Source organism: Acyrthosiphon pisum, chromosome A1 (genome assembly GCF_005508785.2).
Source record: "Acyrthosiphon pisum isolate AL4f chromosome A1, pea_aphid_22Mar2018_4r6ur, whole genome shotgun sequence".
Classification (NCBI taxonomy): Eukaryota; Metazoa; Arthropoda; class Insecta; order Hemiptera; family Aphididae; genus Acyrthosiphon; species Acyrthosiphon pisum.
Window position 1 is genome coordinate 140,299,369 of NC_042494.1, and position 13,793 is coordinate 140,313,161.

The following is a 13,793-nucleotide window of genomic DNA, read 5'->3' on the forward strand; positions in this document are numbered from 1 at the left end:
TCATTTACGTAGTAAATTTAAACTTTCACCATATATAAACTATGCATTATTTGAGCAATTGTTTTATAATAAAAGTAAAACTAATAATTAAAATTGTATCCTATCTATATTAACCCATCTATTATTATTATTATTTTTGTTTATGTAGATTATCAATTTAAAATAATATATATAGGTGTTCATGAAATGTGAAAACCTAATTATATGTTGTAACAAAACAGTGTTAGGAGTTATTTATTTTTTAGTATAACAAAAATGCTCATTCAGTATTTATTTTTTTTTTATATATAATTCTTAGGACGAAAAATTTCAAAATTGATATCATGGAAAATAGTTTATTGGAAGCAATTAAGTCTGGCAATATGGGATGCCATTCAGAATTGACCATCATACCTATATCACAAAGTTCAAAATCCAACAGCCAGTATGCAGTTTCTTCTACTTCCCCACAAAGTACAGTATCATTATCGTTAGTACCAAATACTAGCAGTGGAAAATCAAAAAATAAACACTCATTGCCGTCAAATGCACAAGGTGGTGCACCCCGCAAACGTGGAAAATCCAGTATGCCTCAATTAAACCACATGGTAAATGATATGAACAGTTACAATCCACTCTTGGACCTGACAATGAATCGCAAACATCAGAACTATCCTAATTATAGTGCTCAATATGAACAACAATGGCCATTTAATTTGCCGTTTAACTATCCTGAATTGTTAATGAATTTTAGTCAAGTAAATAAAAGAAAAGCATATGCATATGAACAACCAAAAGAAAAGACTGCAGTGAATTACAACAAAGAAAATACACAAAATAAAACTAAACATTATAAACACGAACATATGCCTCCTCCTTCTACAACTGCAGACCGAATATCTGGTCAATTAGAAAATGTTGAAAAAACATTTGATATTGATTCTTTAAGTAGTGAAGATGGCTGGGCTAAATATAGAGAGTTGTTGACGGTTATTGAAGAAATGTCAGGGTCGATCCGACCAATTTATACAGGTTGTAAGAACTCTACTGAAAGGTTGAAAAAGTCAATTCATAAAGCTAAAGCTTTAGTAAGCGAATGTTTAAAAGAAGTTGAAAAAGTATCTAGACAACTTTAAGTATCATATATTATTTTATAGAAAAATACCATAAATAATCAAATAGTTAACAATTTTTTGTTTTTACTTTTTATCTGAAGACAGTAGAAATTAATCTAATTATTTACAAAATCACTATAATAGATCAAAACAATTATGCATAATACTTATTTATTTTTTGTATAATTGGTTTTAGCTAACAATATATTAATAAGTATAATATAAATAATTTAAATATTTATATGAGAAAAATTGTTTTTACTTTAGGGAATTAAATTTTTTATTTTTCAAACTATAATTAATTATTTTCTATTTAATGTATATAGAACATTTTAAGTAGCAACATTTTCACGAAAATCGGAATTTGTATACTTGCACCTAAAAAATATATTGAAAATAATTTTATTAAACAAGATCTTATTAATTTAATGACTGACAGTAGTAAAATAAAGGGTAGTATTATTAGTATTTTTCATAAAAAAAATAATTTTTTTTTAAATATTATAATGGTAACAAAGTGATAATGGTATTTTCTGAGGCCTTTAAATTTAAAACTGCATTTTTATTCTACCAGGGTATAATATGTTCAATTTTCATTATTTTTGTTAGACTATCTATATTTAAGAATCAAATGTTATACAAATATTTTTTATGATTTTAGTTACTACATTGATTTGTATTATTTTTTTTAAACTTTTATGCATATTATACAAAATATTCTATTTAACTGTACAAAGTTTATACTAAACGGGTATTATATTAATTATTTGTAATAATCGTGCACTATTTTAAATTATAGTTTTAGATACACAAACTGTATTTTTATTTTTTTTTTGATTTAATTGAGGGTAGGATATTACTTATTATATTAGCTAAAGCTAACGGGATGAGTCATAGATTATTTCATTTTTAATCAATTAAATAAAATGATATAATATTTTTACATTTGTAAAATTGGGTATAGTTATATTATATAAATATATAATATTAACCTTATATTTTAAAAACTTTTACTCGTGTACAATTTATAACTTAAAAATTACAATATGATATAATATTATATAGTTTAATACTTGAATAAATTTAAAATGTAATTTTTGAGTATGGTAAATGTCTGTCTTAGCATAATGAGATTGTGTTTTAAAATAGTATTTATAGTTTATTTAGATACTGTATATCACAGGGTTTACCATGCTTTAAATTTTAATAATATGTCTAAAGACAATATTGAATTAAAACATAATCAATTTATTTTATAAATGTATTATAATTTGTTGTTTGTTGTATAAGAAATTTTAGTAAATACTATTTATAATCACTTGTTCCATGTAGAACCAAAAAAAGAGTAACTAATGTACAAAATTAATTTTGTATTTTTCAGTATTAATTGATTATATTATATGACATACAATTATTTTATTGATACCCAATATGTTTTTACACAATTACAGGTATTAATAAATAAATAAATTATTTTCACTATGTTTAATTTGTTAATCACTTAATTTTATTATTTTAATATATGAACATGGTTTAGCATTCTGAGTTTACCCGGAAAACTATATTGCCTATTAATTTATAATATTATTTTTTTCTCAATGTTTCCTGTAATTATTCAATCCTTTGCAGGGTATAATTCCACCTTGTTCTTAGGCCTAATCAATGAATCAGTTTCATGTTTATGCAGAAAATAAAAACAAGAAATTATTAAATAATGTTTAAACATAGATACTTAATAACGGTTAATATATTATATATCTGTGGACTTTGAACTTTGAATAATATATTTTTTTAAGCCTTACGACGATGTGTAAGTTAGGTATTTTGATTTAAATAATAGCGGTTACTCGCATATTCATTATTTATTGAAGTTTATTTAATTCCTGTACGGCTATACCTTTTAAATTATTTTAAATGTTAATTTTCTTCATTCTTTATAATATAATATTATAGTAGATAAGAGAACTAGAGAAAAACATTCCGCTCAGACCGATGTTCTTGATAAGTAACTATAATTTTATTCAAATTTATAATAGCATTACTAAAATAGTAATAGGTACATCACACTCTACTTCGAGTATTAGATTTTTGATTTCTAAGCAGGATTATTATAGTAGTCTGGTTCGTATTGTTCGTAATTTAAAATTTCATATCAAATTTGTTAACAGTACACTAGTCAGTAGTGACAAACTGATAAAATATTTTCTGGTGTTAATCTGGACCACGAATTTATTAAAATTTAAGACACCTAATTAAGTATATCTAAATTCGTGATCTGGACATGGGATATTCGTTCGTCGCTCAGGTTAATTAAGTTTTAATTTTTAAAGTGTGTTAATCATAATTATTATGTTTGTGTTGTCAGAAATCAAATTATTTTTTTTATTTAAATCGTAATTCAATTATTTTTCAGTCTTCAGGTAATGAGCCAATGAGCTAATAAATTTAAATAAAATTATATATACCTAATATATATTTTAATGTTTATATACCGTAGTATGTAGGTATCATTAGATTCGTCAACAATGGTAATTGTGCGACGTATTTATTATGAAGACAAATAATAGTCCACACTACTATTGTTCAGTACCTACTATATAGTAGGTTAAATACAAATTATCTATAATATCATGACCAAATATCTATTTTGTCAAGTATAATATTAGTTATTAGTATATTATGAATTATGATACTTTAAAGTTGTAAATACGTTAAAACTTAAAATATTAAATAATATTAAGCGCAATTTACGTATTACACAAAGTACATAATGGTTAACACTGATTTGAGTGATCCATTATGGACAATGGTTATGGTCCATGATAATTCATAGATATCAAAGTGAATTAGGATAATATGATTTATCATGAAGACTAGAGATAAGGAGGTCAAACTTTACCACAAAAAACGTCCCGTAAAACATAGCGCCCTAATTTATCCACCAGTCTGCGTGGCGGTCAAATAATAAACGTATTTAAATTATAATTACACCATCGTATTCAGCGCAGATTTATCTTTAAGAATAAATAATAAAAAAAAAAATATTAATATTCTGTATTTACGTTATAAATTTAACTTTTAAATTAAGTATTTTAGTTATATATAAAGACAATAAATGTATTATACATTTATACTGGTGCATATTATTTTCTAGTTTGACGATACCGATTAATTACACGAAATTGGGGATTATTGATAAAAAGCTTATAGTAACTTTAAGCACTTAAAGTTTTCGATATTTTTACTTGTTATGTTCTTCATTTTTTAAAATTAAATTAAATTAAGTTTTACATAAAAATAGATAAAAATGAATCGAAATTGTTATGCCCCTGGGTGTTCAACTGGCAATTCTACAGAAAAAAAATATAATTTGTTAAATGGCATTCGAAATAAAAGTATATTTACAAAGGCCAGTTTGAAGAACTTCCTGACGTTATAGCATTAATGCATGACCATGATTATAGGTCTACCAGTACTTCAAGTCAAGTATTATCATACTTAGCTGGTTATATAGCTAGAAAGGCAAACCGATTCACTAAATGTAAAAAATGTCTCTCTAGTTTAACAAACGATTGTTTGTCTTCATCTAGAGACAAACTTATAGACATGCGATCATAGGGCAACTTAATACATTCATCAAATAATATGTTTAATTTAATTTCTACTTTAGAAAAATCGACACTAGAAGCATTAAAAAATGAAGAATTTAATATGAATACTTAACTAACTATTACGGAAATGATTGAACAAGGGGATTCAATCCAATTGGTCGGTTGTGTAGATCATAAAGAAGAATTTTCTAAAGCCATTGTGCTATTTTTTTTAATAATGCGCATGTGTTTTATTGTCAAAAGAGCCAATTATAAAGATACGATGACTAGCAAAGAAAAAACAAAAAAGAACAGGAAAGTATCTAAACTGTAAATAATAATAAAAATTATATTGTAAAATAATTATATATAATAATTATGTAAACGTGGCAGTTTACATTTTTTTAAAATTTTTTTTTACTAATTATGTGTACATATATTACGTAAATTTAGAACATTCTTAAAGATAAATTTGCGCTGAATACGATGGTGTAATTCTAATTTAAATACGATCATTATTTTTTTAATTATAATTTTTTAAAGGTTATAAAGTCGAGTAGGTCCCTATCTAATACGGGTTAATTATACTCCGAGCCAGCCTCGGATTTGACCGCCACGCAGACTGGTGGAGAAATTAGTGTACGATGTTTTATAGAATCAATTTTTGTGCAGGCGGCCAGCAGAGTTTGGCCTCCTTATCTCTAGTCTTCATGTGATTTATGCTAATCGATATTTGATGCTCAACTGTGTGATATAAAATATTTTATATATTTTGTATTAATTACTATTTTAAATTTCAAAATTTGCTTTTTAAATTTCTACTATGAGATTATTTTGCTTTTTCTAAAACGCAACTAACTTTGCCTTAACAATCGGTAAGAAAATGGTTTGATAAATAATTCCGTGTTGCTAACTTCCTACTGCGTACTAATAACAATGTTTCCCGCCATTTACCATTAGGTATCAACAACTATCGAGTGCTTTGTTAGAAACTTAGGAAATAGTAATAGTCAATAGCCGTATGTATGGCGTGTACTGAATGGAATGGTTTTCTTTCACGTTATAGGCACTATTCTTTCATATTTTTGCTAATGTCTATCTGTAGTCTATATAGTGGTTACACTCTATAATACTACTATATACCATACTATTATATTAAATTGCATTGTGTCATTGTTGTGCTTAACTTTTATTTTGACTTTATTCTTAAAATTGATTTCACATTTTAATATTTTTCTACGAAGTAAATTGTGGCGTTTTTAAAAAAAATTTTCGTGGTGTTATTATATTCAACAATTTTTGAAACTTCATTAAACAAATATGGAAGGGTTTGATACACCTGGTATATTTTTCTCCGACACATTTGGTGACGACGATAATTTGGCGTCTTCATTGTTGAACATAAGAACAATAAAAAAATCATTCAAAGAATTCTTAAAAACATATAATGAAGAAAATTTTAACTACAAGTATAGAGATACATTAAAACGAAATTGTAACTTGGGTCAATTTTGTTTGGAAATAAATGTTGAGGACTTAGCTGGATTTGATGAAAATCTTGCAGATAAGTTATACAAACAGCCAGTGGAACATTTGCCAGCATTTGAAGAAGCTGCGACTGAGTTAGCTAAAGAATTGCTTGCTTCAGATAACTTGGAAGATATTGAGCGTGTTCAAATATTACTGTCAACAAATTCATTGGCTTCTTATTTGCGTTCTATTAAATCTGAGTCAGTTTCTCGGCTGGTCAAAATTCCTGGTATTATAGTATCAGCATCAAGTATTCGAGCTAAGGCTACACAGATAACATTGCAATGTCGATCTTGTCGTAATGTAGTACCACATTTACCTGTGAAACCTGGTATGGACGGTTATATCTTGCCAAGAAAATGTACCACTGAACAAGCTGGCCGTCCACAATGTCCTTTGGATCCATATTTTATTATACCTGACAAATGCAAGTGCGTTGATTCTCAAATTTTAAAATTACAAGAATTGAGTGACTCTACACCTCAAGGAGAAATGCCACGACATGTACAGTTATACTGTGATCGCTACTTGTGTGAACGTGTAGTTCCAGGAAACCGTGTTATGGTGGTTGGTGTTTATTCTATAAAAAAGGTAAAATTGATTTAAAAAACATACTTTGTCGATATATATTTAAGTTTTAAATTAATATGTTTTCAGGTCAAGACTGCAAAAAAACAAAATGTTACTGACAATTCTCGTACTGTGGTTGGTGTGCGTGCTCCATATTTAAGAGTTTTAGGTTTCCAATTGGATGATAATGTTGGAGGTTCTACTTCTTTATTACCCACTTCTGTTGAAGAAGAAGAACTATTCAGAAAATTGTCATCATCTCCTGATATTTATGACCGTATTGCCAAGTCTATAGCACCATCTATTTTTGGGTTTAGTGATATAAAAAAAGCGATAGCTTGTCTGCTGTTTGGAGGTTCTCGAAAAAGACTTCCAGATGGTTTAACTCGTCGTGGAGACATAAATTTATTGCTCTTGGGAGATCCCGGTACAGCCAAATCACAACTTTTAAAATTTGTACAACAAGTTTCTCCTATTGGTGTATACACATCTGGTAAAGGTTCTTCAGCTGCTGGACTCACAGCTTCTGTAACTCGTGATCCAACATCTCATAATTTTGTGGTGGAAGGTGGAGCAATGGTTTTGGCTGATAGTGGTGTAGTTTGTATTGATGAATTTGACAAGATGAGAGAAGGTGATAGAGTTGCAATTCATGAAGCTATGGAACAACAAACCATATCAATAGCTAAGGCAGGCATTACAACTACTCTTAACAGTCGTTGTTCAGTGATGGCTGCTGCAAATTCGGTGTTTGGTCGATGGGATGACAGTAAGGGCGAAGATAATATTGATTTCATGCCTACAATTTTATCTAGGTAGTATATTTTATGTGCTTATTATTTGGTCTGAGAATTTAATGAAAAATAAATAAATTTTTTCAGGTTTGATATGATATTTATTATTAAAGATGAACATGATCAAAACAGAGATATGACATTGGCTAAGCATATCATGAATGTACATTTAATGAATGGTCAAGCGAAGCAAGAAGTTGAAGGAGAATTACCATTGGCAACAATCAAAAAGTTAATAAATTACATTCGCCGACGTTGTGGACCTCGATTATCTGAAGAAGCTGGTGAGAAGCTTAAAAGTCGTTATGTAATTATGAGAACTGGGTGTCATGAATTGGAATCTGAGAAAAAACTTGCCATTCCTATTACTGTCAGACAGCTAGAAGCTATAATTCGTATTGCAGAATCATTAGCTAAAATGCAATTGCAACCTTTCGCTACTGATAGTCATGTAGATGAAGCTTTAAGATTGTTCCAAGTATCTACCCTGAGTGCAGCTACGTCAGGCTGTTTATCTGGTGTAGAAGGTTTTTCAACTGAAGAAGATACAGAAACACTACAGAGAATTGAGAAGCAGTTGAAACGTCGATTTCCAATTGGATCTCAAGTGTCTGAATTCAGTATTATTCAAGATTTTTTGAGACAAAAATATCCACAAAGAGCCATAGATAAAGTTATATACTTAATGATCAGGAGAGGCGAAATACAACACATTATGCAACGTAAAATGTTAATTAGATTAAAATAATAATTAACATGAAAAATTATAAACAATTCCATTCAAATGTAATGTACCTACCAATTAAAAATGAATTTCATATTGTGTTTAAATTTATAAAGATAATAGTAATTAATCTGTATCTTTTTTGGTTGATCTTAGAAGTTTATTTCAACATTAATAATTTAATTAAAATGTAGTATAATTAGTTATTGAACTGCAAACAAAGTACCTTGTGTAAACTAATGATCAGGGTCATATTTAGGGGAGGGAGGAATTTTTCTAAAATGTTCATTATTTTTATCATATTTTTACTCCATTGACTACAGTTAATATTATATTTTGTAATTTATTATACCATAATTTGTAATATTATCATTTATTATACCATAATTTGTAATATTATCATTTATTACATTGATCTAAATGACATATTAAATATCAAAAGCGTTCCAACCTCTACCATCAACTATGTTAATGTAAATTAGAATTTTCTGAGCCACAATTCACGAGGAAAGTCAAAAATGTTGTAATTAATTTTTTTAACATTTAAATTATAAATAAATTGATTTTTAAAACTGATCTTTTTTTTAATTGAGCAGGTTTATATTGCCTTTGCCTTTTTTACTCTATGGCTAGATGACAAATTCATAAATATTTTGGCCCTACAAATGTGTGGTATGCAGAGCGACTGATGGCCTCCCTCGTTGCTAAACAAATTTACAGAAGTTAATTATAATTTTCAAATACCTCACCTAAACATCTGAAATGAGACTGAACAAAATAAAAATAAAGTTATATTTTATTGCCCATTATTTGTATGATAAGTATTTTTAAAATATATTTTATGTTTCATATCAGTAAGAACTAAGAAGACATCTTGTTTTCAAACTTAATCTTGTGACTTTTGACAACTGAATAATTATTAATTTTCAAGACCTCCCCTTATTGATAAATCCTAATTATACAACTGCAGTGGAATATTTACATTTTTTCTAGAAAGGAGATACTAAAAAGTTCATTCATAAGCTCGTGGGTGGCATAGTTATGTCCTCCCCTGGTGTACATATTATAAATATATATCTCGCCCACCTCACTTTTGATCATGATAGCTATTCTGGACGTAACAGGAAGACCTGACAAATCATAGTTGCTCTAGTCGTAAAAAAAATTGTATTTAAAAACTTTTTAAATATTTGATGAGCATTTTTGAACAAATACTTGTACAGTTGTACCTAAAATATAATATTTTTTTAAAAGATTACTTTTCTAATTAATGAGTTTCTTCAAAAAATTTAGACATTTAAAAATCATAAAAATAAACTACATGACTTAAACATACATGTTTTTACAATATAAGTTCTTCTGAAAACCAAATTTACAAATAAGCTATTTTTTTTGAAAAATTTAAATCATTTTCAGTATGAATATTAAAAAATAAAAAATGTTATGACGTGAAGTCCTAAGAGTCAATACATTATATTTTATAAACAAAAAACAATTTTCAAAATCTTGATTAAAACCAGTTATTTTATTTGTCTGACACACCTTGTATAAATTATGCTTTTGATGAAATAATTGTTTTCAAATTAACCAAAAAAGCTAATAATTTAAATAAATATCACTAATCAGTCTAATCTTGTTACATTACCATGCAAAAAGGGCTTAAGGCACATTTATCTTCATCATTTGGCCCCGTAATATGACACGGTACAACTTGAGCCCTGCTAATCAGGTGCAGATGATTTACCTCTATAATTATATGTATAGTTAACAGAATAATCCATTTGACTGCCTCACAAATTTTAATGATTTTTAAAAACAAATTATGAGGTGCAAGAAACTAGGAAATTTATTTTTTAATTAATAAATAATTGGTTTTATGTAAAATTAACAACCACAAAAATTGTTGACACATTTAAATATAATATGTTAATATGCTCATTAAAAATAATAGAATTGGTATCTATATAGACATTTTTTTTTTTTGAGCTTGTTTGGCAGCAAAATTATTAATAACATTGGTGTATTGTATGTGTTTTATTGAAATATACATATTTTTCGATATTATGAAAGTCTGCATAATATAGCCATATTATAGAAACAATTGTAAGCAGTGCTTGATTTGTGTGTGTGTGTGGTCACCTCTTTAAAAAATATATATTTATACTATTTTTCTAATTATATCCTAATCTATAAGGCATTTAAAGAGTTATGTATACACATTTTTTTTCATACTTTTGCAACCCCTTATTATTCTTTTTAAAGTAAGAATGACCTTCATCGGGTAAATTAAAAATTGATTTTTTTTTTACAGGGTTCTTTGAACTAATAGTATGGAGCTTTTTGCGTCATATGATACTATTTATCCTGCAGATACTGTAGAATGGTGTCCAATACTAAAATACAGCAATGTATTTGTATGTGGAACTTATAAGCTTGACGAGGCATCCAAAACAAAAACTGGCACTATCAATTTATTCTCTTTAGATAGTCAAAACAAGATCAAATTGGTCCAGAGTGTTCCTGAAGATGCTGTTTTGGATTTAAAGTGGAATTCTTTTATCACTTCTGGAAAAATATTACTAGCAGCTGCATTGTCTGGCAAGCATGTTAGCATATATCACTTGAGTGAGGTTTCAATCATTAATAATAAAAAGACAAATGACAGTAAATCAAATTAATTGTTATATTTTTTAGATGAAAATGGAACAGATTTGTCTTTAAGTTTGTTCACTAGTTTTGATCTTCCAAAAACTGACGGTGAATCTCATATGAGTTTATCAATTGCTTGGTCTCGTCCTTATGAAAACGGATCACAAAGTATTGCATTTAGCGACTCATGTGGTTACATTACTTTAGTAAATTTAAACGATCAACTCATACGCAGTTTCAAAGCTCATGGTTTTGAATCATGGATAGTAACTTATAATTATTGGGAACCAAACATTTTATACACTGGTACATTTATTATAAGTATTACAAATTACACTTCTATTTTTTTATTTAGTTTTTGAGTATATAAATAGTTTGTATTTTAGTAGGTACCTAAATAATATTTTAAATTTTAGGTGGTGACGATTGTAAATTTAAGTGTTATGACCAACGTTTACAATTTGACAAACCTGTATTTGAAAATAAAGAGCATGAACAAGGAGTAACAACTTGCTCATCCAATAAAATTCGAGAAAATATAATTGTCACAGGAAGGCAAGTTAATTTTTGTTAATATAATATATCAACACATTAATGTAATTTATCAAATTTTTAGTTATGATGAAAATATACGGCTGTGGGATGTACGTAATATGAAACATAGTTATAATAGTGTGAAAGTTGATGGTGGAGTTTGGAGATTGAAATGGGAACCTAATAAAGAAGAATATCTTTTAAGTGCTTCAATGTTTAACGCTGCACATATAATAGACACATCATTAGATGTAGCTAATATTTGTCAATCTTTTGGTGAAAAAAACAATAGGCTTTACTATGGAGCCGACTGGTGTCATCATGATACCCAATTCGAACATGACACAAAATCAAAAAACAAAAGAATAATTGCTACATGTTCATTTTATGACCATAAGTTAGATTTATTTTTTGTCAATATGAAATTATAAAAATATACATTATAAATAAAGTGATTGATAAATATTAATGTATTCATTTTATTATTTTCTAATGAATTACAGAATATGAAATTTGTTAATATCTATATGTATATAAGTTATATACTTAAATGGAATATTTTACTTATATTTAATAATGAATACACACAATTTTAATGAAATAAAACATAACATAAGAATTTAGAATTATTATTACAAAATACAAAACTCATCTACAAAAATTCATCACACCATGCTTTTAAGCAAGCATGACAATCTTTGGATTGTTTTGAGTTAGCTTTTATGCTATCTTTTAACCAGTCACAGAATAACTCTTGATCCATTTGTAAAAGAAGAAATTGACCCAATACATTGTAAGCCTAAAACAAAATAAATAATAATAATTTCTTTGTTGGTAAATTTATAAGATTTTTTTACATTATTGTAAACTGTGGATAGGTACGTCATTGTTTAACATTAATCAGTATGAAAAATGTTTTAATCACGGTTATCCTAAGAGAAGATAACCATGGTTTTAACGATGCGCCAATAATTTATAAAATATAAGTTTATATTAAAATTCGGGTAAATTAAAAAAAAAAATGGTCTTGGATTTACTTACTTTGTTGAATCCTTGTTCTTTTAATCTGTTTGCTAGTACAGGTCCGATACCAGCGAGATCTTCAACTGGTTTGTCTCGCATAGGCTCCCCAGAAAACGCTTTGTGTTTTTGGCTGGTTGTGGATGACGGAGTAGTCATGATTATGATTTATTTTGCAATCTGAAAAAAAATTGACGTACTAATAATAGTCAAAAGCTATGTCTGTACCAAACTGTGAAGTATGAATTATGAATTGCTTATGGAATTTTCTTATAAATGAAAGAAAAAAATAGTTTTGAATTCAGAGTGAATTCCAGAGCTCAATTGTCAATGTTTCATATAAGAGATTAAATAATAAAGATAACTATATTAGGTAGGCAGACTGATAAGATAAAATGAAATAAGTATAATATCCGCAAACATAAAACAAATTTTTAATTGTTATGGAGTCAAATTGAAAAAAAGTAAACAAGTAATAATTATTACTACATCATCTTGTAATTTGGTTACAAATAGTTTTTTTTTTTTTTAATCGAATCAACTGACACGAACAACGTATTACCAGTAATCAGTATAAAAAAATTTAAAATATTCAAATACAATTTAAAACAGTTATATCAATTATTCATATTATACATAAATGAATGTCTTATTGTCTATGAATATGTGTATTTACTATTTATGTCTATGGAAATATAAATTGTAATAAGCAGTACTACTTACATATTATAAATTAAATAAAGTATACAGTAATTGGTTATTCTAACTAAAAAAAATATTCGTTGAGTAAATAGTTAACGATAATATAACATTAAAATATTTTATAGTTTGTACGTTTATCACGGCTTTGCCAATTTTTTATATTATATAACCGTTGAAAACAGGGACATCTGACACATACGTTGTACGTCGTAATGTTATTCGTGGTCTCGTTGTATCCGGTTTTGTATCTACTCGTAAGTCGTAATATTATAATATTATTATGAATTTATTAATATTTTAGAACATAAATACATAATTCAGATATTATAGTAGGTACTTGATTATCAGTACGAGGAGCGAGGACTAGGGAGTAGGGACCATAGATTAGTACATTTCCATGACAAAATAAATAAATTTGTTTTGTCATGTACATTTCGGAGGTTGTCGTCTGCCGGTTGGACGCACAGATTTGTATAATAATTATTATATATATCTGTGGTTGGACGTAATACACGCCTGGTGCAAACAAGTGGTTCACCATAATTATGAAAAAATTACAAAGACATTATAAACTCATGTATTTTCA

General features: G+C 27.4%; 4 protein-coding genes across 6 annotated transcripts; 3 read left to right on the forward strand and 1 right to left on the reverse strand.

Annotated features, from left to right (window-relative positions):
- Window positions 1-264: 264 nt before the first annotated feature.
- LOC100166162 lies at window positions 265-2,583 on the forward strand. The gene has a single exon (XM_029488444.1). The coding sequence runs from the start codon at window positions 324-326 to the stop codon at window positions 1,113-1,115; it is 792 nt and encodes a 263-aa protein (XP_029344304.1). The 5' UTR covers window positions 265-323; the 3' UTR covers window positions 1,116-2,583.
- Window positions 2,584-3,159: 576 nt separating this feature from the next.
- LOC103310596 (diphthine methyltransferase) lies at window positions 3,160-11,950 on the forward strand. 2 transcript variants are annotated; one of them, XM_016808061.2, is made up of 5 exons: window positions 3,160-3,514; window positions 10,614-10,927; window positions 10,997-11,257; window positions 11,368-11,506; window positions 11,568-11,950. In XM_016808061.2, the coding sequence occupies exons 2-5, from the start codon at window positions 10,633-10,635 to the stop codon at window positions 11,914-11,916; spliced, it is 1,044 nt and encodes a 347-aa protein (XP_016663550.1). In that variant the 5' UTR covers window positions 3,160-3,514; window positions 10,614-10,632; the 3' UTR covers window positions 11,917-11,950. The 2 variants fall into 2 exon arrangements, with proteins under 2 accessions (XP_016663550.1, XP_008187545.1); XM_008189323.3 differs by lacking the exon at window positions 3,160-3,514 and adding an exon at window positions 5,361-5,559.
- Window positions 5,559-8,878, forward strand: LOC100168203 (DNA replication licensing factor Mcm5). The gene is made up of 3 exons (XM_001950410.5): window positions 5,559-6,805; window positions 6,872-7,599; window positions 7,666-8,878. Exons 1-3 carry the CDS (start codon window positions 6,005-6,007, stop codon window positions 8,324-8,326), a joined length of 2,190 nt encoding a protein of 729 aa, XP_001950445.2. The 5' UTR covers window positions 5,559-6,004; the 3' UTR covers window positions 8,327-8,878.
- Window positions 11,949-13,538, reverse strand: LOC100159389 (barrier-to-autointegration factor). 2 transcript variants are annotated; one of them, XM_008189324.3, is made up of 3 exons: window positions 13,407-13,538; window positions 12,527-12,685; window positions 11,949-12,284 (listed from the first exon to the last, which is right to left on the reverse strand). In XM_008189324.3, the coding sequence occupies exons 2-3, from the start codon at window positions 12,662-12,664 to the stop codon at window positions 12,138-12,140; spliced, it is 285 nt and encodes a 94-aa protein (XP_008187546.1). In that variant the 5' UTR covers window positions 12,665-12,685; window positions 13,407-13,538; the 3' UTR covers window positions 11,949-12,137. The 2 variants fall into 2 exon arrangements, with proteins under 2 accessions (XP_008187546.1, XP_003247589.1); XM_003247541.4 differs by having other exon boundaries at window positions 13,229-13,409.
- Between the last annotated feature and the right edge of the window lie 255 nt (window positions 13,539-13,793).

Bases quoted from the DNA above. Each gene is read 5' to 3' on its own strand.
- LOC100166162 (XM_029488444.1), top strand. From the start codon at position 324: ATGGAAAATAGTTTATTGGAAGCAATTAAGTCTGGCAATATGGGATGC.
- LOC100168203 (XM_001950410.5), top strand. From the start codon at position 6,005: ATGGAAGGGTTTGATACACCTGGTATATTTTTCTCCGACACATTTGGT. The intron at 6,806-6,871 runs GTAAAATTGATT...ATATGTTTTCAG, and splicing joins GTGTTTATTCTATAAAAAAG to GTCAAGACTGCAAAAAAACA. The intron at 7,600-7,665 runs GTAGTATATTTT...AAATTTTTTCAG, and splicing joins ATGCCTACAATTTTATCTAG to GTTTGATATGATATTTATTA.
- LOC103310596 (XM_016808061.2), top strand. From the start codon at position 10,633: ATGGAGCTTTTTGCGTCATATGATACTATTTATCCTGCAGATACTGTA. The intron at 10,928-10,996 runs GTGAGGTTTCAA...TATATTTTTTAG, and splicing joins TGTTAGCATATATCACTTGA to ATGAAAATGGAACAGATTTG. The intron at 11,507-11,567 runs GCAAGTTAATTT...TCAAATTTTTAG, and splicing joins AATATAATTGTCACAGGAAG to TTATGATGAAAATATACGGC.
- LOC100159389 (XM_008189324.3), bottom strand. From the start codon at position 12,664: ATGACTACTCCGTCATCCACAACCAGCCAAAAACACAAAGCGTTTTCT. The intron at 12,285-12,526 runs GTAAGTAAATCC...ATTTTGTTTTAG, and splicing joins AAGAACAAGGATTCAACAAA to GCTTACAATGTATTGGGTCA.